General features: G+C 32.7%; 2 protein-coding genes and 1 pseudogene across 2 annotated transcripts; 1 reads left to right on the forward strand and 2 right to left on the reverse strand.

Moving 5' to 3' along the window:
• Positions 1-11849: 11849 nt before the first annotated feature.
• LOC122591524 lies at positions 11850-15187 on the reverse strand. The gene is made up of 3 exons (XM_043763788.1): positions 14572-15187; positions 12843-14465; positions 11850-12268 (listed from the first exon to the last, which is right to left on the reverse strand). Exons 1-3 carry the CDS (start codon positions 15185-15187, stop codon positions 11850-11852), a joined length of 2658 nt encoding a protein of 885 aa, XP_043619723.1.
• Positions 15188-20605: 5418 nt separating this feature from the next.
• On the reverse strand, positions 20606-22128 carry LOC122591525. Its single transcript, XM_043763789.1, has 6 exons — positions 21946-22128; positions 21599-21858; positions 21422-21477; positions 21013-21222; positions 20852-20939; positions 20606-20771 (listed from the first exon to the last, which is right to left on the reverse strand). The coding sequence occupies exons 1-6, from the start codon at positions 22126-22128 to the stop codon at positions 20606-20608; spliced, it is 963 nt and encodes a 320-aa protein (XP_043619724.1).
• Positions 22129-22777: 649 nt separating this feature from the next.
• On the forward strand, positions 22778-23685 carry LOC122591526 (annotated as a pseudogene).
• The last annotated feature ends 2653 nt before the right edge of the window (positions 23686-26338 follow it).

A 26338-nucleotide genomic window follows, 5' to 3' on the forward strand; every position in this document is an offset into this window, starting at 1 on the left:
CCACCACCAATAGTATTATCACCGACACCACTGAACCACCTTCTCCACCATCGCCCCCGCATTACGAGAGCACCCTTAAAATGACAACATGGTGAGAACACTTTAAAACTTCATTTTAATGCATTAAAAGTCCATAAAACTAACATAGTGTATAGCTTAAAATAATGTTTTTAAGTGTTCTCATTTTAAGGGTGTTCTCACTGAAATCCACCCGTTAGGATAATGATAAATTAACCTAATTGGTGTGCCTAAAAATATGCCTAATAGTAAGATGATGACATGTGGAAAAATCAGGGGGCAAGATTAGGAAAGAGAATTAGTGGAATCCACATGTCAAATTCTAAAGGTTTTAGGTTGATTTTTAGGCATATGAGATAGGTTGATTAATCATTTTTCTTTTTAAAAGTGGAGGTGTAATAATTTTTTAAAAGAGTATAAATAAATATAGATAATAAATAGATTCATCGAATTATCATGTTAGTTTCATCCTATTTTAGGCATGTTAGTTTCATCGAACTTGGTTATACTGAATGGGTTGAACTGCACAACATCGTAATAAGGTCATCAGGAATCCATCAACAGACTGCTCTTGAAGCTCTGGAGAAGAAGTTTGATATCATCAGAAAGTTCAATATTGATGTATCTGGGCTACGAAGACCTGACACTTATGATGTAATTGGAGAAGATGAGACAATTGAGCCCTTGAGAAACAAAAGAAGAAGAGTTGCTGTACCTAAAGCTCCTAAAGGTGATCATGCAGATTTTATCAAGAATCTAAATCCTTCAGAGTTTCTTGGTCAGCTATCACCAGATGCACTCGACAAGCTGCTTGAACATCTCGATCTATCTCTACCTGCTGGTGTGGAAAATCCAAGAAGTGGTTTGTTCATTGAAAGTCCTGAGCATGGAATGTACTTTGTAAATGCAAGAGGTAAGCTGGTCTTCCAAAGAATTGCTGAACTAAAGAAGGTACCTCATATGCATCTCTTTGCTCTCTATAGATTTTGTCAAGCTTTTAGTGAGAAAGGGAATGATTATGAACAGTTTTTGATTAATGAAGGCCTTGATAGAAAATTAGATGTAACCATTGCCCCATCCTTTGAAGTGAAATATGAAGTTGTAGAGATGTTGGGAAATTAAATGTATAGTTCAACAAGTAATGAAATTTCTCAAATGTATTTCATGTTTATCAATTAAAAGCAGTTTCTGTTTCATATCAGATTGAAAAGAACCCAAAAGATTCAAAGGGTCACAGTTTATTTGTTTATGTTTATTTGACTCTTTGCAAGTTGATAGTTAGAAAAAGTGTATTAGGTTTTGTCATCATCAAATAGGGGGGGGGGGGATTGTTGAGTCCCAATGTAATTTTAAATTTAATGATGAAAAATCTGATGTATAAACACTTAGTAATCTTTGAGTTCTTGTAATCTGATCTGGGTCAGTCTAAGCTCACACAGCCTGCTATATGTCTCTGACCCAGATCATGCTTCATATGTTGTAATTGTTATATATTATGGAGGCTAGGATTATCGAAGCTGCATCAAAATGTAATAGCATTCAATCCAAGTCGAAGAGGAGGATTGAAGATAGAGGACTAAGCTGAGAGTGGAAGATAGCTTAGGACTAGCAGTCAACTTGGAGATACTTGTGCAGATTGGTGCTTTGACAAACGGCCCAATCTGTACCTGACAATCAAGTGAAGATAATAACCTGAATTGAAGATAAAGACAAATGATGTGACTAGGATTATTTCTTGTATTCAGGTTGGTGGTTGCATTTACGTATGCGTGTCCATACAGCGATTGGTTGAAGAGAGAATGTGCAGTAGTACATGGGGACCACAAGTACGATGAAAGAGCATGATCAAATATTCCTCTATCACCCAACTAGAATGATTTACGTAGTTAAATTGGACACCAAGTGATGTAGAGCCTTCGCCTATAAATGCTCCACTCCTTAACAAGCATTGTGTGACATTCCTTAGAATCATTCTTCACACAAGTTCTATGCTCTTATACACAGATTAGTCTGTAGAAGATCAGCTTTGGCTGAGTCTTTGTAAGTAGGAACTTATTGATTGTTGTTTGTCATTTTCAAGGGTTGTTTAGATATCTGTAGGCTATCTTGTTTCCGCAACAACCCAGTAATTCTTTGTATAGATTATATCTTGAATAAAGAATTACATTTGAAAACCAATCTGTGTCTAAGAATGTTTTATTTTCTGCTGTACTGTTTCATTGATTATGTTATTTAGTTTAAATATTCACATTAACTGAATCTTTAAACTAAATATAAAAGTGTGATAAGATCAAGTAAAGTTGTATTCACCCTCCTCCTCTACAACTGTTCTGTGTATAATATACTTTGTATATTGCTACGCCGTGGGACGTGTCAGCAACCATATAATAGGATGATGTGGTTTAATGCAATACCAATTAAAAGGGATGAAGGAAGGCTGGAAGGGTCATGTGTTTAATAGAATAGTTATTTGTGAGAGGCAAACAACTTTACCCTTAACTATGAGAAAACGAAAGATACTCCTAATTAAGTAAGCTGCTTATGAATTAATTGAAACTAAATGAGATAATTAATAAGACCATACTATTAACGTTTCTAATTCCCAAATTTCACTAATTAATTACATTCTCTTTCAGCTTCCGGCGATCATAACTCACTAACTAATTACATAACCCATCATACATAATTCACTAACTTATTACATTCATTCATATACATAAACCGGAAAACGAACAACTTTTATATATATATATAAAGATTGCAAAATTTAAAAAGACACTCAATAATTCAAGAATCATTCCATTAATAACAATTAAATAAAATTTAACACCTACATATACATAAAATTTTTACTATAGCTCGAATAACCCAATCACCACCATTAATAATTAGTAAAATCATAAATTCAAGTAAAATCATTAAACCCCTAATTAATTTTTAAGTCTTAGCATTGATTTTATTTTTACAACTTTTATACATACTAGAGTGCATGCCCGTGCGTTGCACGACTAGAGTTCCTATCTTAACGCCTGTTATATGTGGTTGAATAATACCAAGCCTGAGCTCCAAAGATGTAACTACTAAGTCCGGCAAATGGCTAAGGAATGCCGTGGCAGATGGACCATTATTTATCATCTTTATCTGGTCATTCATAACTTGTTCATCATCATCATTACCAAGATTATATCGATATGACTTACAAAGTGACCTATACTTTTGATATCTTGGGACATATATATCATCATAACAATGGTTTCCATGCTTTTTTAAGGGTGCCCAGAACTGAATTATACTAAACAACCAATCTGATGAATCCATTTTAGAAAATGCAGATTGTATCTTCTCACTAACCGCCACCATTGTATCCTTATTATCTGTTGCATTCAACCAACCCCAATATTGTCATATGTGTCTATATATATACATACATATATTTAAGGATTGTTTACCAAATAGAAAAACATATTAAGCATTAATGTTTGTATTCATAAAAAGAATGTTTAATATCAGCAAAAGTAATTAACTGAAATAATGACTCAAAATCGTATCTATGATTGGTGAATATGAAGACATCAGTGGTAGTTCTTTAATAATTGAAATTAATATATCAATTAAGATGAAGAATGGTAAGAGATTGAAACTGATAAAGTTATTGCAAAAATTTCTTAATATATATATATGCACGTACCTTTCATTGTATAGCATTGTGAGTGTGTGTTCTAATTTATTTAATCACTTCGTTATGGCTGAATTGAGTATCTGGGGGTATTGTGGAAGAGAAAAGTATTTTTTTTTCAATATGAGTGATGGCAACAATCAATTGGTGAAAACAATTGAGGATGTATTTCAGTTGGATGAAGACTTGTTGAAGGCAGTTTTAAGAATTGGGGTACCTATTGGTAATCGCTGTGTGCAGTCTGCAAGGTTAATAACATTTTTGAGAAAGAGGTTTGAGAATACAGAAGATGTTATTTTTGATTATAACATGGCAGTTGTAGAGCAGGTACGTAATACTATGACAGGGTGGGCATTTTCAGAAGAATTAAACCTTGTGGAAGTGATGGGAGCAGATGGTTTTTCTGCTTTCTATGATACAGTGGAAGTGTTGAGTGCAAAAGATGTGAATTGGCTTGGACGATTTTTAGAGATTGGGCCTGTTAATGAGAATCCAAATGTGTTTCTGAGGAAATTTCAGCATGATATCATGACTCGTATTGAAGTATTAAGGTATTGGTATTGACCTTTGTATGAAGTTGTTGCTGATCATGATGATGCAGAGTTGGATAATGAAGTTGAGTTGCCTGATGAGATTCCTGCTAATGGAGAGTAGCCTGAATTTAAAATTTTGATTCCCTACTTATGTTGGTTGATTATGAGTTGCATGGTTTGAGTCTTTTACTTTTTGGATTAATTTCCATGAATTAAGTTTTGGTTTTGTGTGGAAATTATCTGAAAATAATAATATTTATGCTTTTTCTTAATGTAGCATAAGTAAGAGTCTTTTTTATGGTTACAATGATACTTGGTTGCATTCCTAATGAATTCCAAATTTAAAATTTAAACAATTTTAAAGCAAGCAACATAGTTGATCAAGTAAGAGATGATGATAAATCATCCAAGTATAGTTACAATTGATGAACATGATTTATAACTAAAATATAATTCAGATAACATATTTCATTATTTTATGTATGGGTGAGTCTTCCTAAATCAGGACCTATCAAGCATAAGATGAGTTCAAACCCTGTGACCATGAAGGTGGTTTAGCCCCTCTCTTTGTGATGGTATTAAGGATTTCATTGATTAGTCATAGTAAATTCTCTATGTATAGTAATGTATCAGTTCTTCATAAAATTGTAGATGTATTGTGGATGCATGGGTGTTAATATGCATCATTAAGCAATGGTTGATCTCAAAGTAAATAATAGTAGTGAATTTATAACTAAAGATTATAAGATCAGTAATATCCATTTCTTTTATTTTTTCAAGAAACATAGAATTTAGTGGAACTTGATTCCTTAATAATTCTGAGTGTCAAGACTCACCCATTAAGTAATACAAAACAAAATAAAAGAAACTAATTTGGTTAGCCAGTTTAATCCAACCCATCATCTTCTTGTGCTTCCTCTGAGAAATAACTTTCCTCACTGCTATAGTCATCTTCCTCATCAAAACACTGTTTACCAAAACCAGCTTCAATGGCTTCATCCTCCTTTAGAGATACTATTCTCTCCCTTATTTGATTACGAAAATTTAACAAACAATTGCTTTGATATGTATTTGATGGTTCAACTCTCATAAATTCCTCTAACCATCCTATGTTTTGACTCAAAATTATCTCTTCCATATTGTAATAAGATGATTCCCCATCTTCACAGATTACATGTACTTGTCCTATATCATCTAATAATATTCACCACAGCATTTTCACCTTCTCTTCATCTTCAATAACATCAACAAATCTTTTTTTCAAAAAATATATCAACCTATGGGCTTCAAAGGAATCATATGCTTTTGCAACTCCCCTCAACAAAACCTCTTTCAGTAAGTTTTCATCCAATTTCAAGACTCTTTTGATTCCTTTAACTACTTTATTTTTCATATTACTCATCCTAAAAACATAACGTTGTCTCCTAGAACTATGTCCCCATTTAAGTAAAGTTGCCTCCATCCTATGAAATATGTTTATTTTTGACTGATAAAATGTTATATTTTTATATATGAAAGGAACATAAAAGGTATTTCACTATTTATAGAGATAACATGAATCATTTAACATATTCCTTTGATATGCCTATATATTAAATATAGTAATAGTATTGTTTTAAGAATAAGTTCTTAAAATTTGAAACTGTCAGATTATAAATGATAACCATGTTAATTCTTTTGAAACCAACAAATGTCAAATTAAAAATCATAATTTATTGGACTTAGATGCTTTATCTTTATCTTTAAGTAATAGATTCATTTACTTTTATTAGAACAGTTTATCACTATTAATAATTTGAAAAGACTATTTATTAAATTCGTATTTTTAAAGAGTTTTGCATAATATGGTAACAAATTTATTACATACTTCCATATATATATATATGTGTGTGTGTGTGTAAAGAGTACTCTCTTATTTTAATATGAAAAAAGTTATTTTCAGTTGTTCTAAATTTTGTGAGAATTAGAAATGAATTTTTTAAATTGTTCTTCTTCTAATATGAGTTTACCTGATCCACCTTCTCCAAAATTAAAGTTGATTTCATCAAATATGAATTCACTTGATGTTGATGTGTATAGTAAATATATTGCATTTGAAATATATTCTGTTAATAAAGGAAAGGATTTTTGCAACAGGCTTCTTGTAGAAATGATTGAATTAAAAAATAAAATGATTTTTATTGAGGACGAATTTCAGGAAATCATGAAAAGGTTTTTTTTTCATAACCATGTCGTTTTGTTTCTTTTTTAGTATATGATTATGTTAATGAGTTGTTATTTGGTTTTCAGTCTCTTGGTTTCCATTTCACATGAGCTTGTTGAACTTAAAGAGATGTTCATAGATATTTTTAATGTGAGGGCTCAAGAGAAAGTCTTGGAATTTGAGAGGAAGTTGGAGCTGTTTAATATGCAGCTTGGTTTAATTGAAAAGAAAAAAATATTCATGCAACAAATGAATTTAAATTAATTTGTTATAAGGTTCAAGGTTCTCTATATTAATTAAATGTGACATTATCATTCTGTTACTAAGTTTGATTTCGAATAAGAATTTTGTATTGTATGCTTATTATTATTGTTGTTTTTGTTTAGCATTCATTATTGTTAACTGGATTTGTTATGTGTTAGAGATTGTTGTTCATCCTGTTTAGATTGTTAAGGATGAAATATGCATTGTTGATGACTATTAAAGTAATGTACATACAAATGTAAAAGCAGTGTACCTTTTTTGTTGCTACTTCTTAACTGTGTTGTAACTTGTATTTTGAATATATTGCCTTTTAAAGAGTTGAATCCTTTGCTTCCATGCACAACTTCATATCCAATAGGAAAACGCATTAGTAGATTCACGTAATATCATTATTAAATGCAAAAGTACTGTAAGATGCATATATGTACCTGTATATCAGAACCATCTTTATTGAAGACAAATCATATAGAAAATTTATGTATGTTCATCAGAAATAAAGAGGTAAGAATAATAAAAATAACAATGTATCAAATATACTATGTATAGAAGAAAAGTAAGAAAGCAGGTACACATGTTAAACGCTTATATATAGAATTATGGTTTGTTAACCAAAAAGTTTGAGGGGTTTACTGATAGTAAATCAAAGTTAAAAAGGATATTCAATTGACATCAAAAGATTATCTAAGGTTTATATAAAGTCTAGTAACAAAAGACACAAAAACCCCTGTTCCACTATGACTCTTAATCATCTTCTGAATCGGAAAGTTCAATTGGGTTAAATTCTGATGTTCCTGGGTCTCCTGGCTTTAGGTTTCGCGGTCTGAGATAATATCTTCTTCTAGGTGGGACTTGATCATTGAGGTCATGATATATGTCATTGTCATTTTCTGTGTTGATTTCTTTTTGTACTGGTGCATCTGGTTGGATGTCTTGATCAAGTTCTTCAGCTTCATTAAGTAGCAAGTTGTTAATTGTTGGATTTACTTCAGCTAATACATCATTATTTTCTTCATCTATATGTGGTAGGTTCTCAATTGGACTGTGTTGGACTGGTTGATGATTCGTCTCTTCATTTATAGGTGGTAGGTTGTGCATTGGTAGAATTTCTTGGCCTGATTGATGATTATCTTCCGAGTCTTGGTCAGTCTTAACCAATTCTATATCAATGTCAACCAATTCTTCTTGTTCTTCAAAGTCTAAAACATTATTATGGTGGTGTAAGGTTCATATCTATATCTATAGCGTACATATATCATTTTACTCAATCAAACCTATACAATTTTAATGTAATAGTAACTATATTAACTTTTTTTGGGAGCTGTACCTTTTTCATCTCTGATTGAATCTTTGACTTTTAGTATCAGTCGTGATTTCTTTTTCTTTGGTGGTCCAAAGAGTATCGGTCTTAGTTTTATGGTTACCTTGTCTTGTTCACTTTCAGATGTGTCACTATCAGAATCTATTTTCTTTGTCGCTACATTGAGTGTTGATTACAAGTACAAATATAAAGTGAAGTTGTTAGCAACAGGAAAAGACATCATTGTTGATTAAGGATTATCAAGTATTAATTAGGGTTACATATCATCAGAATAATCCTTATAGCAGTCAAAAATTTACTTTCATAATTTTGATAATTCTAATTTTTTTTATATTTAACTATGTCTTAACTAATAACAGATCACATATATTCATTGAGGTAAACCAAGTATTTATTCGAAAATAAAATCAATAGAGTAACATGATTAATGATATATATAAAAATGAATCTATTTTACCAATGTATTTTTAAAAGTTTTTGAATATCTGTACCTTGATTTGATTGCTTGTTGTTCTTCAATTCTATTGTAACTTTTGCGTATCTGCTCTCAATCACTGCACTTTTTGTCCATCTTTTTTTGTTAGGAGTATCTTCGTTTTTGTTTTTCTCATGATTGACCGATGAAGAAGACGCTGCCATTGTTTTTTAGTATTTGAAAAATAATTAAGATGAAAAAGAAAATCTCATTATCTTTTGTTTTTCTGGAATTGATTTGATAGAAGAAAGGTGAGTGAAATTAGGTTATTAGGGTGTATTATTTCCAGATCGATGGTCGGGTAAATTAAAACCCAGATATGTATAAATGGAAGCCCATGGTTAGTTCTAAGTGGGTTAAATGTTAGCAGGCCATGGTTATTTGTAGATTTATTAAATGTTAGCCCAATGTTGTTTATGTGATGAAACCCAAAGTTAACTTTTGTAGTATTGAATTTTTTTTTATTAAGATCATCATTTAATTTGTTGAAAATCAATTGACTTTTTGATAGAAGAATGTATGTCAAGAGTTTTGGTTAGAATATAGAAATGTGTTACGTAATTTATCATTGTTTGTGTAAATATTTATATTTGTGACTCAAAATAATGTATATGACCTAACTTATGTGTATGGGTTTATATTTTTGGGCTGAGTCAGATATGAAAATATTTAGATATGAGAGCCAACTTTTTAATAGTATGATAACTCCTAAAAGATAAAAAATAATCATAATATGTTTTATTGTTTATTAATTTTGAAATATAAATTCTATTTATAAAATTAATTATTTTGTTAGTGTTTTTTTCTTAATTATTGTATTAGACTAAAAGATAACTATAACTATGGTAATATAAGGATAAGGATCATATATATAGTTGTACACTTTAATCAAAAGGAAAATTGAATGATTAACATGGTAAATGATATATTTAAAAATCAAATATTAGTAAAAATGTATTTGAAGAATTTTTTTATAGATTGACAGAATATTTTAGTATATAATACTTAGAACAACTATTTTTAAAGGTCAAAGTTTTAAGACATGGAGTTGGATATTTCTCCAAATTCAAAAACTTATATATGTATTTTTAATGAATTATATATTTTAAAAAAGTAAGATGAAAAGGTTAAAATTTATTGTCAAAGGCCAGGTAATTTTATAAGTTGTAAGAAAGTAGATTGTTCAGATAAGGTAATTTATAATTATAATTTATAGAGGGCATATATATATATATATATGTATTGTTGAAAATTAAAAATAAAATCTAAAAGTCCATATATTTAGCTGCTTAAATTTTGTATATAAATAGAGTAGATGTTCTCATACTGCATGTTCAGTTTTTCCCAAATTAATAAAATATTAATTATGAACTATAACGGACAAAAACTGATGAAAAAGAGTAGAGCCTCGTTGTATTCTAACCGGATGTTTCTAATGCGCCTGGGAATACCAAGAACACTACAATTAGTTCTATATAATACAACACTACTTAAAATATCTTCATACACTTCATCAAGTTCAATTTTATTAGGGTAAACTGAATAATAATAGGCAAAAAAAACAAGTAATGGCTCGTTTGAGATCATGGTTTCTTCGTAGTAATGATAAGCGGTTTATCTTTAGGAAGAATAATAGAAGGAGGTTGAGGATTGAGAAGTTAAGAAGGGTGTTACTTTTGGATGAAGACTTGTTAAGGGATGCATATAGAATGGGTGGCTGGAAAACTGATCTTTGTGAAAATGGGAAGGAGTTTATGAAGGTTCTTAGAAAGAAATTTGATCCATATGCAATCAATATGGACGATGAAGCCAAGACTATAGTGTGGTGGGCGTTCATGGGTTCCAGGGTTACGGAGTCAAGGCATGTCAGGGTATGTTGGGGTAATGGACATAGGCGTTGGTATCCATCAAAGACGTTGATTGATTCAGGTAGTTTGGATATGCTGAGGCAGCTTAACAGCATTCCTTGTAACACATGGAAAATTCCAGGGAAAGTGTGTAAGTATTTTTCTCAGTTTGAAGTGGATCTTGGAGTTCGGGTGCAGGAACTGGAAGAAGCTGAAGAAGAAGCCGGTGATGGGGAGTATGTTTCCGAAGATGACGAAGATGTGTGGGGTTGATTGTTTCTTGGGTCAGCATATGTTTCAGTTGGTAACACGATGATGTGCTTATTAATATATATACATATACATATATATATATATAACCATTTGAAATGATGTTCTGTTTTTTGTTCCAGGATTTACTAAATCCCTGTTTTGTTCCATGTTTTATGATGAATGGGTAATGTATATATCAGTTATGAATGGATTATATGTTTTATGTTAAGTGTACATTGTTTGTGAAATCCATTTTTGTTGTTGAAAGTGTATCCATAAACCTTTGTTACTACTGTACAATGCCGAATTTGTACATACATCAATGTTTTTTAATTTAATAATGTATTAGATAGTCTTTTGATATAAAGTTTATACTGATTTCGTACTCACATGTTTGAATTTGTGATTATGAGCTTATCATTCATAAGATATATTACGTACGTAGAATGCGATAGTCCTTGTTTAATTAGATATAGACTTCATCTTTGTGTTATGAGTGTTGTCTAATAAAGATTTTCAATCCAAATATAATGAAAATATATTATAAGCCAAGTTAGTTAACTTAGAGTTGATGTCCTACATAATTTGATGTTATAAGGTATAATGTGATTTGAGTAATTTGTGCAGAAAAAAAATTGGTTAAAAGTCTACTTGTAGAATCATGAAATGTTTGGAAGATGATTTACAGAAAATGATCCTGGGAAAGAATGATAATATGAATTGCCGACAGTAAGGTATGTATCTTGTTTTTAAAGTGTTCCTTAATTTCAAACGTCCTAAAATTATAAATATATCTCTTAATTAAGCTGATACAGATTATTAAAAGCTTCCTTATATACAATATTACGTGTATGATGTTTGAGTTGCACATCATTGTCATCTACGATGAGATATCATAATCCCTCAGGTCGAGTATCTCTAGAGAGAGCCACATAATGCTGCCCGTGGCTGAAAACTGGATTAGACAAATATAACCCAACATGATTGAGTGATTGCCCCTGGCTTTTGTTGATGGTCATTGCATAGCAAGCTTTTACGGGAAACTGTCTTCTTTTCATTTTAAAGGGCCATTTTGCAGTGGTTGAAGTCAGGGTTATTCGTGGGATTAATGCAGTGGAACCTAAATTTGAGCCTGTCATTATTCTTGCTTTAATCACATACTTACCAAGATCTGTAATTATCATGCGGGTACCATTGCATAAACCCTGACTTGGATTGACATTCCGTAAGAGCATAACCGGTAAGCCCTCTTTAAGAGTCAATTCATGGGGGGGGCATCCCTGGGAAATTTAATGAGTTTAAGAACTCGATTGGATACATTTCTTCTTGTTCCAATGTTTCTGTTGAAGCCCGACATACTTCATCTAAACTTTTGTAAGTTCGAGCGGGCCTGTTTAGTTTGTCAAACATATGTTTATTGATCTCATCTGCATCAGAATTTTTTGGAGTTAATATCGCTCTTTCTTTAAGGTACTGCTCATTATCTTTCATTTCATCAAAGTTAGGAAATGTAGCGTTGATGATATCTTCAATTGGAGATGCAGAGCATGGCACAAGAAATCTCTCTAGAATGTTGACCCAAGTAGGTTCGTCTTCTCCTTCTTTTGTTTTTGCCTCCACAACACCGTCTCCAATATCAAGTACCCATTTATTGAATTGCTGTTTTCTCCTATCAAGTTCCCCTGTTGGAGAGTATTCATTTACACACATACTTCGGGATAGTGTGTAAAGTTGACAACACTTCCACAAAATAGACTTGTTAATACATGAATGGACAATTTCTTGTCGTTGTCCTTTGGGAATGACGGGCAAAATTTGTCTGAAATCCCCCCCCCCCAAAGTAACACTGTCAACCCTCCAAAGATCCGTGTTCTATTTCCTGGGTTGTTTAAACCTAATATATCTTTCAACTTCTTATCAAGGGCCTCAAAAGCGTATTTTTGTGTCATCGGGGCCTCATCCCATATTATTAACTTTGCTTGCTACATGAGTGCAGCCAAATGTGTTTTTTGCTTGATCCCACATGTACTATTTTCCATGAGTTCCAATGGGATCACAAACCGACTATGAGTTGTCCTTCCTCCCGGTAATAACAAAGCCCTATAATAAGTCAACGGAAAACAGAGGTAATTAACTTAGGCAATTTTTTATTGATCACTTGATATATATATACGTATAGTTTCTATTTATATACTTGTTAAGAGTGATATGCATATATGTTTAATAGGTGAATCTGAACTTTTTTTTGTTAATTACCTGAATATGCAACTGCAAGTGCAATTGTTCCCTCTGAGCGCAACCGTGAGAGTATAGTTTTATATAGGAATGTTTTCCCTGTGTCTCCTGGACCATAAACAAAATAGAAACCGCCTCTTTCTTTAAGCACTGATGCGATGACATTCTCATAGATTGTCATTTGATCAGGATTAAGCTTATGGAAAAGCTGTTCATGTTCCAGAGCTTCTTGTGACTGGTTATAATTGAGTTCTTCACGTATCAACCGATTATCCATAGCTGTGAGTAAGGTTTCATCAGGTTTTGGAATATCGCTGAAATCATCCAATGATTTGCCATTTCTTTGCAAAATTTCATGTATTTCAACCAAACAATAATTCTTGATTTGTTCATTAGAAAGATGTAAATTGGGAAACTTGAATTGTCGTCTCTTTCTGTACAAAATATCTTCTGATAAAGTTTCCCAATTTTCATTCCATATTTCAAGCGGGCTGCGAACATCACAAAACATTAAAATTGTGATGAACAGGTCTCGAAGCTGTGAACCCGTTGCCCAGAGCTTTGCCTCATTTATAGCATCCGTCCATTCTTTGTCATCATTTAAAAGTCCGTATGCAATGCAAGCTTCTTTGTATGTAGCATACTCCCGACCATTAACAGTTTTGATGTCTTTATAAGATTGTGGTCTCCTGAAAACACTCAACAAAATCCTCAAATAATATCGTGGACCTGCAGTCGGGTTACAATAAACAATGCGACCGATACAACCTTTCCTGCTCTCTCGCCATGTCCAAACATTAAACTTTTTCTGCCACACATACTTAGACGGTATTTCAGCATATGTATACTCACGTGCTCTTGGATCTTCCTTATTTAGTACAAACCATTCTGTGAACATGGTTTTTTCAATTCCTTCTTCGTTTATCTTTTTCCGTAGATTCTCTGAATCACGAAGGGTAATCATATGTTGTACAGGTAGATGGAATGTGAGCCTGATGACTGATGGGTAAGAATAGTGAATGGGGAATGCAAGCATTCGGCAAACTGCTTCACATGGTGATAAATATCGGCAGTCCAAATAGTTCTTGATCTCATCAATGATAAGAATATTTTCTGCAGAGGATTGGTCATCAGTTGCAACATTTTCATGGATGACTATTGTTGCTCTATCAGGACCTTTGTTAAGGTACTTGAACAGATACTTTATTGCGCGAGATCGATTGCACCATTCAACATTAATGTGTGCTTTGTATTTAAGTAATAGATACCGATTGTATGGTATAACAAAACCATTGTGGAGTTTTGCGTTACCTTTCTGCACAAATACTCTATTATTCCTTTGTTGATAAACTGGGTAACCATCTGCGTTAATAGTAGTCTCCTGATAAAATGGCCTTGGGAAGTGTTTTTTGCATTTTCCATCTTCTGTGCATGAAGCATTTGGTGAATCAGCCCCGCAAGGACCGTGTAACATAAATTCTGAAACAGCCTCATATAAATCTGGGTCTTCACTTTCCAAAGGTATTTCTGCAGCTATGATATCAATTATTTCCTCTGGTGTGTTACATTTTGTTTCAGGACCAAGCCAAATTAGGAAGTGTGCATGAGGAAGCCCACGCTTTTGAAATTCAATGGTGTATATCCCTAGAGAAAAGATTCGTTATTAGCCCAATTAAGATGGAAAATTGGTTTTAGCATAGAGAATTTAGGTTGTCCATGACAATGTATACATATTTTTGTTTCCACTTACCTGCTTTGCACTCACCAAATGTCTTCTTCTGCATAATATCTTCCATTAAGAGATCTATTTTCATTTTAAAAATACGGGTGACTGACTCTGAACGATCATGTGATTTCTGGCCACTGATTAACGATACCATTTTATCTATTTCTGGCCATTTAGGGTTTGCTGTGAATGTTATAAATAAATCTGGATTTCCAAAAGCACGGCAAAGGGCCATAACATCTTGGTAATTTTGAACCATATACCTTGGGCTGCCTATAAAGCTTGCAGGCAAAACTATCCTCCTGCCAACTGCATCAGCTCGCGTATCTCCTTTGGTCACAGCATCACATACATTGTTATAAAGGTCTGCACGTAATTCAGCTTGATGATTCCGGGTATATCTCAATCGTTCTTCTTCAACTGCAGTATATGAATCAACCAAGTACTGTTGATATAATCGACCTCCTCTCAATAAGGTAGTTCCTTCATTATTTCTATAATGAATTCTGTAACAATAAAATTCTCTCATTGTTACTGTTTCCGGTTTTGTTTTTCGCCTTCCAATGTTCCTATGATATGGTATCTGATTATGATACCCAGTTTCTCCGTAAGGAAACAACAAAGGGTATTGCAAAGCCATAAAGAGTTGATGCAATTAAGAGATTCTTTTAAGACCACCACTTGTTGGACTAACAATAACATCCCTTGGTTCTGTATTCTCTCCAAAATCGTTTGTAAACAAGACTGCAACTTCGGATACGGTAGGTTTATTATATTGCCTCGTTGTAGTTCTCTGACCCAACAAACGAAGTTCACAATTGTTATTATTATTTTCTTCACACCAATCTCGCGCCATTCGGAAAGCTCTGGCAAGAGAATTGTGATTGTCCAACATTTGAGTTAACTCAACCACTATTCTTTCATCAACTCTTTGAGCAGTTGAATTACCAGATACAAAAGCAGCCATCCGGTTTCTGGTTTCATTTACAGTGTCAAAGAAATAAAGTTGTGCATATCTTGGTTGATCTCCTTCAACATGTAACAAAGAACCAATTCGATGGTAATTTTGGCCACTTATTCTAAATGTATATAAATTCCTGCCCTAGTTCACAGAGTAATATATCTTTGCTCCAAAAGGTGTGAAACAGAACATACTATTGTAAATCCTAATATTATCTTTAAATTTTGATGTCCTAGGTTGATCATAATCCAGCAATGTCTTCAGAGGTTCCGGAGCATCCAACAATTTTGGTAATAAAACTTTTCCTTCCTGACATCATGTTGCAAATGTAGGGTAACCCTCCAGCTTTGTATTTTTACACCTTTCTTCATACCACATTAATGCATTACAATTGGTACATATATATGTTGGTGGTCCGAAATCAAGATATGCTACATGGACACCTTCAATTGTAGAATAAACCTTATTAGTTTCTCATAAAAAGGTGCATGTTTAATATTTCAGGTATGAAAAAGATTCAAAATGTCAAGTATTTGATATATTACTGCTAATTTAGTTTGTATGAATATGTATTTTTTACCTGATGAAGTGAAACCTGACATCTGACGCGTTCTCTTTTTTATTCCCTGTTAGCATCATCATCGGTAATAAGCTAAGTCAACATAACTAATTATGTTGAATACAGAACAAAATATTTTATATATACCCTGTATAGGTTGTATTCTTTTGTGACTTGTAGTGGATAGGTTGCTTGGCCCAGCTTGTGCTCCCTGCTCTTCTGAATTGTGAACTGAGATTTGTAGTGGGTTTAATTATTCATAACAGCATAGGTACCCACATATAACTTTATTAAAAACATAAAGAAGAATTTCATTTATACCCTGTGTATTTCATTTTCTTTTGTGAACTGTCTTATCCGTTTTGCGCATAGAATGAGCGAAGTTATTTGACCCGGTTTGTGCTCTCTAGTCTACTGAATCATGGACTGGGATTGTACATGGGTCTAATTATTCTTAATAAGATTAGAATCGTATATAGGTTTATCGAAAATACAAACGCAAATTACGCATATGAAATTGTTACATTTTGATATACAATAAAAGCACATTACCTTGTACTTGATTTTTATCCGGTTGAAGATTATTGTTTGTTACCTTTAGACTCCAATATTTTTGTAAACTTCCATTAGGTGCAATGAAATTACCGGAATGCAAATCTATTGGGTTCTTAACACTATTTGTAGTTGGATCTATTTGTGTATTCGTTACTTGCAGTCCACAATATGTTTGAATCTTTCCATCACTGATTATATTTGTACATTTGTGAATCCTTATTAGGCCATCTTCTGTTACAGCTTTGAAAATGTTAGCATCCTTTGAGTTTCCTGTACATCAGCTAAATGACTTAGTATCACATGCATGAATAGAAACACTACTAATTATAAGATTGATGAGATAACATACATACTACATACCATGATCTACAATCTTATTGTTAGTTATCGATAACGCGTAAAATGTTTGAATTCTTCCACATTTAGTGGTGTTTATACTATATTGTGTTTTTAAGTTTGGAAAACAGGGAATATCTTTTCTTAAAACACCTGCATTGTTTTTCTTCATATTAATCCTGGTTTATCTTCCTATGTTGTTGGGTGAGGATATATATAAGAAATCAAAAGGATACAAAAGAGACATATATGTATAGGTAAGAAGTTAAATGGAGAAATATAATTATTTATATTATCGTTTTTTATCATCATTAAGATCAACATTACTATTATTTGTTAATATTAGTAGAGGTAAAGAGATATAGAGAGGTGAGAATTTGAATAGATAGATGACATTAATTGTGTTAATTTTATTATTAGTTAAATGTCGTAGGTTTTGTTATAGGAATATATACCTTATATTATATTTTACTCTTTATTTAGATTTAGAATCATCCTATGAAAAAGAAAAGTTATAAATAAACAAATGTTTCAATAAATGGTAAAGTAACTGAACTCAGTAATTAACATACATTAGAACTGTAAAGGTGGTTCTTATGAGAATATATAATAAGAACCTTATTGTTAGATGCAGCACCCTTAAGTAATTTTAGCACACTAAAAACTGATCATCACAACATGACACATTTAGAAGCCTGGGATTTCAACAAAGAAAGCCAGTCTTATGTAATTACCCTAAATAACAGTGAAAAGAGGCGAGTAAAAACAATTGCAGAAGTGTAAGAGATGGAAGAAAGTATTTTGAAAGACATCCTTCTTATGAATGTCCTAACTGAGAATGATTGTTGGGAAACACGTAGGTTGATTGTTGCTTTGAGGAGGAGATTCAACCTGCCTGCTGATGGCATTGTGGATTTTAATGATCCACGTGAAGAAATTGTCGACCCAACCTCTATAATAACAGGTTGGATATTACTTGAGACACTGAACATGGTTGAAGTATTCTCTGCGGCTGGGTTTTCTTCTTTTCATGGGGTTTTTGAAATTATGAGTTCAGTAGATGTGGAATGGGTACGTAAACTTCTGCAAGCTGGATGCATACATCCAATGCCAACTCTGTTGCAGATTCAGTTTCAGCAGAATCTTCAGGAACGCATTGTTGCACTAAGGGATTCGGATAGATTGGCAGCTGTTCCTGATGGTGAAGAAGAAGATGTTTAGTCACTAAATGGAGGTACGATGATGATTGACGATAGTCATATGTTAGATAATAAGCCTGATACATAATTCTTGGATCGAATTAATAGTGAGTTTTGGCTAAGGTTTTGTTTTATAAGATATTGATGTTATATGTATTATTATCATTAAAATAAAAAGAAAAAACTACTGCCTTCAAAAAGGGAAATAACTTAATTTGATTTTATGTCAAAAACTGGAAATGGAGAACATGTAGATTTAGTAAAGGTAACGCAACTTAATTTTTAGAATACAAACTAAAAATTGTTTAAAATAAGATGAGCCATAGATCTATACTCACTGTCAGTATACAATCACAGAAACTTGATTTTTTTTCTTTTACTTGTGAGTATAATTGGTAAGACCAATCTGAAATCAATTATATGTAACACATCTTATCAAAAAAATGTGTAATCAACTTGACACAAATCTCAAATATGCAGACTGTTTTTTTGTTCCATGTAATACTCATTCCACCTAAAACTGCATATTCTATTCTTTAGTGCTCTGAAACCCATGATGAATTATACGTTTATGTACCAAAAACATCTTACTTAGATTGACTCAAGTAATGTTCTTCTTTACCTGCTTTTTGTCATGTAAATACATGCAATCATATAACGGGTTTCATGCTTTCACTGTTTGAAAGCTTCAAATATAAACCAAGGTTAAAACAAAAGGAAAGTATGACATAATGAATACATAATGAACCATGTTGATACTAATTGCATATTCAATTCATGTGAACCAAGGTTAAAACAAAAGGAACGTATCACATAATGGAGACACACCAGCTATATATAAGTCAACTTTTTATTAGAATGGAGTCTTGACAAAGATGATGTTGAAAACCAAACATCGCAAAGCAACCGAAGTAGTAACATAATATAAAGGAAAAGCAAATAAACTTGTGAGAGATGCATCCCAAATGGACCATGGGAATGAAACAAACTCTCAACCAATAAGATCCAAAAAGACTGGGAAACCATTTTTATGACTCTCAAAAACAAAAAAAAATATAAAACAGAATTAAAATGACTTGATAGTTATAAGAGGATGAGCTTTTCATAGACTTCAACAATCAAGCCTGCTCATTATCAACTTCCAAATTCTCTTCAGAAGCATCATTCCCATCCGACTCTGAGTCAACAATAATTCTGCACAGACCATTGAAAAATAGCTTAGTCCATACACCAAATTAGTTAACAAAACCTATGAATGATTTGATGTGTACCTTCCTTTCTTTAGCTTATGAGGTGATTGGTTCGATTCTTCAAAAACATCATCAACCAAGGTTACATCAACTTCTTCTGCATTTCCCTCATCCGCATGTATTTGAAGAGTACCAGAAAGCCTGGTATTTTGCAAAAAATAAGAAGGATTACTTTAATTCAATGGTTTCACAATAAAACATAGTGTCACACAGTTACCTATTTTGATCACCAATATCATCCAATTGCAGCACTGACTTATTCTTCCCATTAGGCAAAGCCACAACGCCGGAATAACTCACACGACTAATATCATTTAGTAATCCCAGAATATATTAGAATGATGAATGCACTTCAATATAAAAGTAAGGTAGATAATACTTACGGTTTACGTTTTTTTGTTTCACGAGTCTTCAATGGAGTGGGCACACCAATTGGGTCTTTAACAGCACTGGAAGATGTCTCCAAAATTACCTTACAAACATCATGGTTACTACTACTGGCTCCCAATAGCAGTGGATCTGGGCCAGGCAAAATTACCTGGGTACAGTTAAATGCTTCATAATTCCCAGCACAATAATACGTGTGGCCTGGTATCTCAAATGTATGCCTTGAACCAATCAACTGCTGCAAAGCAGGTGGGAGAACATTATCCTCAGATTCATCCTGTAATGAGTTTTAAAGGTTGAAAATAGATATCAATTTTTAAGATCAAAATAAACATAATAACGACAATGCACTAAAAGATTCAAACATGTACCTGCAACTCTTCTTCCATGAACGACCTCACTGTTCATTTGAGAAGTGTTTCAGCTGGATCATCAAATAAAGTAACAACAGTTGTCGTCGTCTCATCCTTAATATCCAATTGCAGCTTAAACCTAATTTTTTTTCACCGATAAACAATCTCAATCTTATTACTTAAAACCAAAAAGTTCTTTTAAGAATATCTAAGCATGTTGTTGTTCGTCAACAAATACATACACAACTACAATAATCACCTGAAACGGGGATATAAAACGGTCTGCTTACAACCTTCACATTTGAAGCCACTCTCATCTCTTGTCAAACCTTTTCGGCATCTATCGGAGTTGCAGGTAATCAAATACCACCCACTGCTTGTTCGCACACCGACAACCTCCACCGAGCTTGAAAACACAACACTCTACACAACAAAGACACATTAATAACCAATGAACACTACAAGAAACTGTTATGAGGCTTTGCCAATAGAATATAAACCCGATCTCCCTTATCATCTGGATCAGCCTTATTCATACGTCCCCAGTCCAACAATTCTGAAAGTGTATTAACACGGGGAATTGTTTGAGCATTAGACACAGGGATTTGGCTCAAATCCCTACCACTGTTAAGATGAGAGAAAAAGAAAAATTACCCAAATATGCAAAACAAATGAAATCTATCGCTAAAGACTACAAAACCAACCTCAATGCAGTCTTAAACTGTTTCAGGACAGGTATGTCATCATTATCAATTAACTGGGTCGAGGATGAGCTCGAAACACTAAGTTGACCTACAATGATTAATTAGTTAGACAATATACGACATACAAATATATATGTACAGAAATTGTATCATAATATTACCAATGTATTTTTTTGCACTCATTGCAGTCAGAATCAAGGCATAGGGGTCGGGGTTTTCGAGTTTCTTTTTTATCATCTGAGTTCCCAACCTTCCCCACAAAGTAACACGAACCTGGCGCCCACGTTCATTTGTGAAATTAAACTCCAATGTCGTCGCACCAATAGATTTCGTCAAGATCTCCCCAACATGTGTTACATAGCCAATTATGTCTGCAACATTAGAAAAGATTGAGATTAATATATAGAACATAGTTTTGTGAATTCATCCATGCTGCATATAACATAAGGATTAATGGAAACTATTACAATTATCTAAGTATTCGTGTACCAAACATTCACATGTAAAATGAGATAAGACCATAATTAAGTTCACCATATAATATATCTAGTATATATATAATTCCTAAACCCATAATTATCCTTGATTCAAGTATAAGCATTACTTCATTCAAACAAAGCAGAACCCTATACATACCAAGCATGCAATATGCAATCACCATACGTATGTACATTAAAACTGGGGAATCTTAACTAATACAACATAATTATAAATTGTAAGAACATAAAACACATAACAACAACATACAATTGATTAGTTGGTGTGAGTTCCTCCAATTCAACAATCTGAAACGGATAGCGGAGATAACGACCAACATCTCCAGTCACCTTTGAAACCTTTGTATCACCATCAAATTCAAGCATATACTGGCCTTTAAAAAATTTTTTGAATGTGCCACGATTAGAATGAACCTTGAATCCTTTAAAGGAAAACAACATTCCTTCCTGCAACTTCGCTAAGAATTTATAAGATTTGTTGTGACTTGCAAAACAGTGGATCAAATTTGACTGCAAAACAATAACATGAATCAGTAATCACAACTCAACTTCACAATTATCAGTAATCTGAAAAAGGAAAAAGGTTTTAATCTTTACCTTTTCATCAGAGAGAATAAAATCAGTACTCAGATACGATCCATTGGTTTTATATACATCCCATTTACGTGAAACCATTGCAACAATTGTACCATCAAACCCCGGGCTGATTTCATCCAACAAAAAACCCTCATTATTTTCTGCCGAACAAATTTGCAATTTCTTACCCGTGTTCTTAGCCATGTAAACCCAACTATGTATGTGCTTATGAGGGAATGCTCTATATATATACACAATACAAAGATACCATCCGTGACCATCCATCTACATTTCATATGAGTTACATTCATAAAGGATAGTATTAATATCATAATTATGCACACAATTGTTACAACTTCAGCCTATCTATATTCACACGTATGCATGTATACATACATTACAATGCCCTCATACACGTATGCATGTATACATAGATTACAATGCCCTCATTAGAATTAATAAGCTATAAACATTAACCTCATCATTAATGTAATCATTAAGAAGAGGGGCTAAACCACCTTCAGGCTCACAACTTTATATGTATATAGATAGATAGATATAAGATGACTAAGATATGTAAATACTAAATATCATATTGGGCCTAGCACGTGACTTAATTTAACAGTATTATGAGTATATTTTAATTTTAGACCCAATCCCTTTTAAGCTCTATTGTTTGTATTTGTGAATTGTATGGCATCACACTTTTTTGGACCCAGCCCCTTGTAAGCTTCATTTTCCTTCTTGTGCATGTTTTCCTCTACACACATTGCATGATTTTTTTCCTTCATCCATTTGATAATCATTCTACACACATAGTTATAGATACTATATAAATATCGTATCCAGTTTAATGGATTCCTTTCATATCTTATCTATTCTTGAAAAATGTAATATATCACCATCTCCTTCCACAATAAGAAGTACATCCTTGCCTTCAACTTTCATAGATATACCATTTATTGTTTCATACCCCATTCACTTTGTTTTATTTTATCAAATGCCCGCACTCACTAAAACTAAATTCACCAAAACTAAAATTCCCAAGCTCATTATCAATCACCCTTACACATTTTCTACCTTTTGCTGGTAATGCAATTGTATATCCTACTAGCTAGTACTACCATCATACCCGATATTCGTTATGTTGAAGGTGATTATGAAAAATTTACGTCTGTGGAATGTAATCTTGATTTTAATGATCTTCAGGATACCATCCTTGTAATTGTGATAAGTTTGACCATCTTATTCCTCCACTCGAAGAGTATACTAAGATATCCAATTACATTAAGATTCCATTATTGTCGCTTCAAACTACACTTTTTCCAAACTGTGGGTTCTCTATCGGTGTGACTCATAATTACCATAGCGTCGCTGATGGCATCTCCCGGTTTTGCTTTATGAATGTGTGGAGATCGATTGCTCAATGTGGTACTGATGAGTCATACCTAGCCAATGGAACTTTACCATTTTATATATGGAAGAGTAGTCAATTTCCCCGAACGAGATAAATTAGCTCTAGTGAACGCCAAGTTTGAAACTCTTTCGGGTAAAGAATATCAACCCCCAAAGCTATCCATCCCACATGATAAAGTTGGATCCACATTTGTCTTGACACAAACTAGCATTGAAGGGTTGAAGAAATTGGTTTCAACTCATGTGACAGCATTACCATATGTATCAGCTTTTTCAGTAACATGTGCTTATGTGTGGTCCTGCATTGCAAAGGCAAGCAACAAAAATGAACATCACGCTTTCTAAGTGATGCACACTTGTGGTGACAAACAAGCTTTTGGTGGGCGGCTGTGTTGCTTTATATAGGGAAGAAGTAGGGCAACACAACCTTGTCTTGTTGGTGATAAGATGGTGGTTGTCGAGATCTCATTGGCTTGAAGTACTTGCGACAGATGCCCTTTGTCTTCTTTACCAAATCGGGTATGAGAGAGAAACATTTATCTTGGATCCATCTGAACCTTTACCCTATAAGGTTTACAGTTGGAACAACCACCATGTAACTTTTGGCTTCTTCTTATTTAAATTCTTTCCGCTTTGAGTTACAATTTGGATAAAAATTCATTGTTGGCAAAGAGTTACTGGACTTGCTGATGGTTCGCTGATGAATTCTCACCAACGACCAAGTTTGGTAAGCAAATCTATAACTCAACAGTAACAATCTAAATTTTTTTCTTTCTCTCAAAAAATAGATAATTAAAACATATGATGTGTTAGATTTTGGGTTAAATAAATCATAAAGTATATTACTAATGTATTAAGTAGAACTGTGTTGATTATTTTTGATGCACAAAAAATATCAAAATTGTAAAAGTTATCTAATAATATGTTAATTTACTAGTATTTAGTCTTTTAACAAAAATAACATGGTATTTAGAATTTCACTTCTAATTAACAGAATAACGTTAAATATCATTTGCCAATAATTAGGTAGGCATTGTACTTGTAGTGGTCTCTAGAATCAAAATCTATAACCATGAATACTATCATGATAATGGAAAGTGTTAAACTCTTGTTTGTTACAAAGTTAGGAATAAATATATTTTTTCAGCTGTGTTGGCTAGTTGGTCAAACATACCTACTACTTTTATAAAATTATTATTTCTTTGTTATTTAACCATATCGTAGCCACCTAGCAATAACAATCCAAATCCAAATACTAAAATAAACTAATATGCTATTTTTTCGGGAATCTTACAAGAAGGAATTTTTATACGCACTTCTTGTTAAGATTATAGTAATTTCAGAACGGAAAATATTCTACGTGAGTTCATCCTCGAAGTTTATGCTAAAACGTTTTTGGTATCTTTATTTTCCTAGATAATTAATCTTAATTACAACATTAGTACTAAATAAATCTTACAACAAACGCACCACACTTGCACATTTACATGGACACTACCACGTATATTAATAGAAAAGTTAACTTGGATGTTGTGAAGTGGATCTTTGAACGTTTTAACATACGCATTAGGGATTTGCAAATCTTCCGGACATAGAGCACGCAGGACTTTGAACCCATAAAGATAAGGGAAATGGCAACTTTAGCAAGTAGATGAAACTTAATTTATTTATATTTTTGAAAAAAGTTTAATAATGTATGAGATGAACACTTTAACACAAAAATTACAGTTGTGCTTTGCATAGTTCAAGCTTCGCGACAATTCGGTTATAAAACCTCTATTTTTAGTTTTTCTTTAACTCACTTGATCAATATTAGTTTCATGAGTCAATCTAGATTTTCCTTAGCTATACTACATATGTACGATCGGGTTCATTTCCTAAGTGTAGGATAGTAGTACATCAATTTGGTAATTCTTGTTTATAAATTCTAAAACTAAATTTTGCACATTAGTAACACGTTAAAAATTAGATGTTCGGTCTCGGATGCTACTTATCATATCCAAGCTACGATATAAACAGTTTTGTTGCTCTTCTTATCGAAAGATCGACATTTTTTAAACTAGGAAAAAAGACTGATAACTAATAACATAAAGTGTTGAAGAGAAGCTAGATCTTGGGTTCCAAATCATTCATAAAGTTCATAACTAATGTGCTCCTACGCTTATAAATTTCGATGCAAAAAAACTGTCAAAAGTGCAAAAATGAGTTAATTATATGTTAATTTACTTGTGTTTAAATTAATTAACTAGAGAATAATATTATGCGTCAATAAAAGATATAGTAGAGAATCATTCCCTACAAAGCTTTAAAAATTTTAAATATGTGAAATGTCATTTGCCAATAGTTAGGTAGGCATTGTACTTGTAGTGCCCTCCAAAATCTATAACAACCATAAATAATATCGTAACTAGAGAAAATGTTAGATTCGTTTAATTTTGTTAGTTAGACAAAGCGTATATACTCTTTACCTAGGTTGGTTAGTCAAACATATATACTTACCCCTTTTCTATATAAAATTAAATTAATATTTCTTATAACATTTGACTATGCTGCAGCTACCTAGCAAAGCCAAGCCAAATAAAATAATTTAATAAGGAGTATATTTGTAAGAACCCTATAGCGAGGAATCTCTACAAATAACAATTCTTGTTGAGGTTATGGGTATTTCAGAGCAAAAAATATTCTATGCTAGTTCATCCTCAAAGTTTATGCTAAAACGTTTTTGGTATCTTTTTATTCCTAGATAGCTCCTACCTAACCTAAAATCGTTAATACATAAGAATACAACATTAGTACCGTATAAATCTCAAACCAAACTTGCTACACTTAACGTATTTACTTGGCAAAAAGCACATTAACAAAAAACTTGAGTGCATCATATTCAACACCCAGATAAGAAAAATGGAAAGTTTAGCAAGTGGGATGAAATTTCATTATATTTTTGAAGAAAGCCTATCAATGTCTGAAATGGATAAAGAGCGGAGACCATACCATAAGA

Source organism: Erigeron canadensis, chromosome 3, assembly GCF_010389155.1.
Source record: "Erigeron canadensis isolate Cc75 chromosome 3, C_canadensis_v1, whole genome shotgun sequence".
Classification (NCBI taxonomy): domain Eukaryota; kingdom Viridiplantae; phylum Streptophyta; class Magnoliopsida; order Asterales; family Asteraceae; genus Erigeron; species Erigeron canadensis.

Coding starts and splice junctions, on each gene's coding strand:
- LOC122591524 (XM_043763788.1), bottom strand. CDS start 15,187: ATGGCTTTGCAATACCCTTTGTTGTTTCCTTACGGAGAAACTGGGTAT. Junction 14,466..14,571: donor ATTTGGTGAGTGCAAAGCAG/GTAAGTGGAAAC, acceptor TCTTTTCTCTAG/GGATATACACCATTGAATTT. Junction 12,269..12,842: donor ACTTGCAGTTGCATATTCAG/GTAATTAACAAA, acceptor ACTCTCCAACAG/GGGAACTTGATAGGAGAAAA.
- LOC122591525 (XM_043763789.1), bottom strand. CDS start 22,128: ATGGCTAAGAACACGGGTAAGAAATTGCAAATTTGTTCGGCAGAAAAT. Junction 21,478..21,598: donor CTCACACCAACTAATCAATT/GTATGTTGTTGT, acceptor TGGTATGTATAG/GGTTCTGCTTTGTTTGAATG. Junction 20,772..20,851: donor CAGTTTAAGACTGCATTGAG/GTTGGTTTTGTA, acceptor TCATCTTAACAG/TGGTAGGGATTTGAGCCAAA.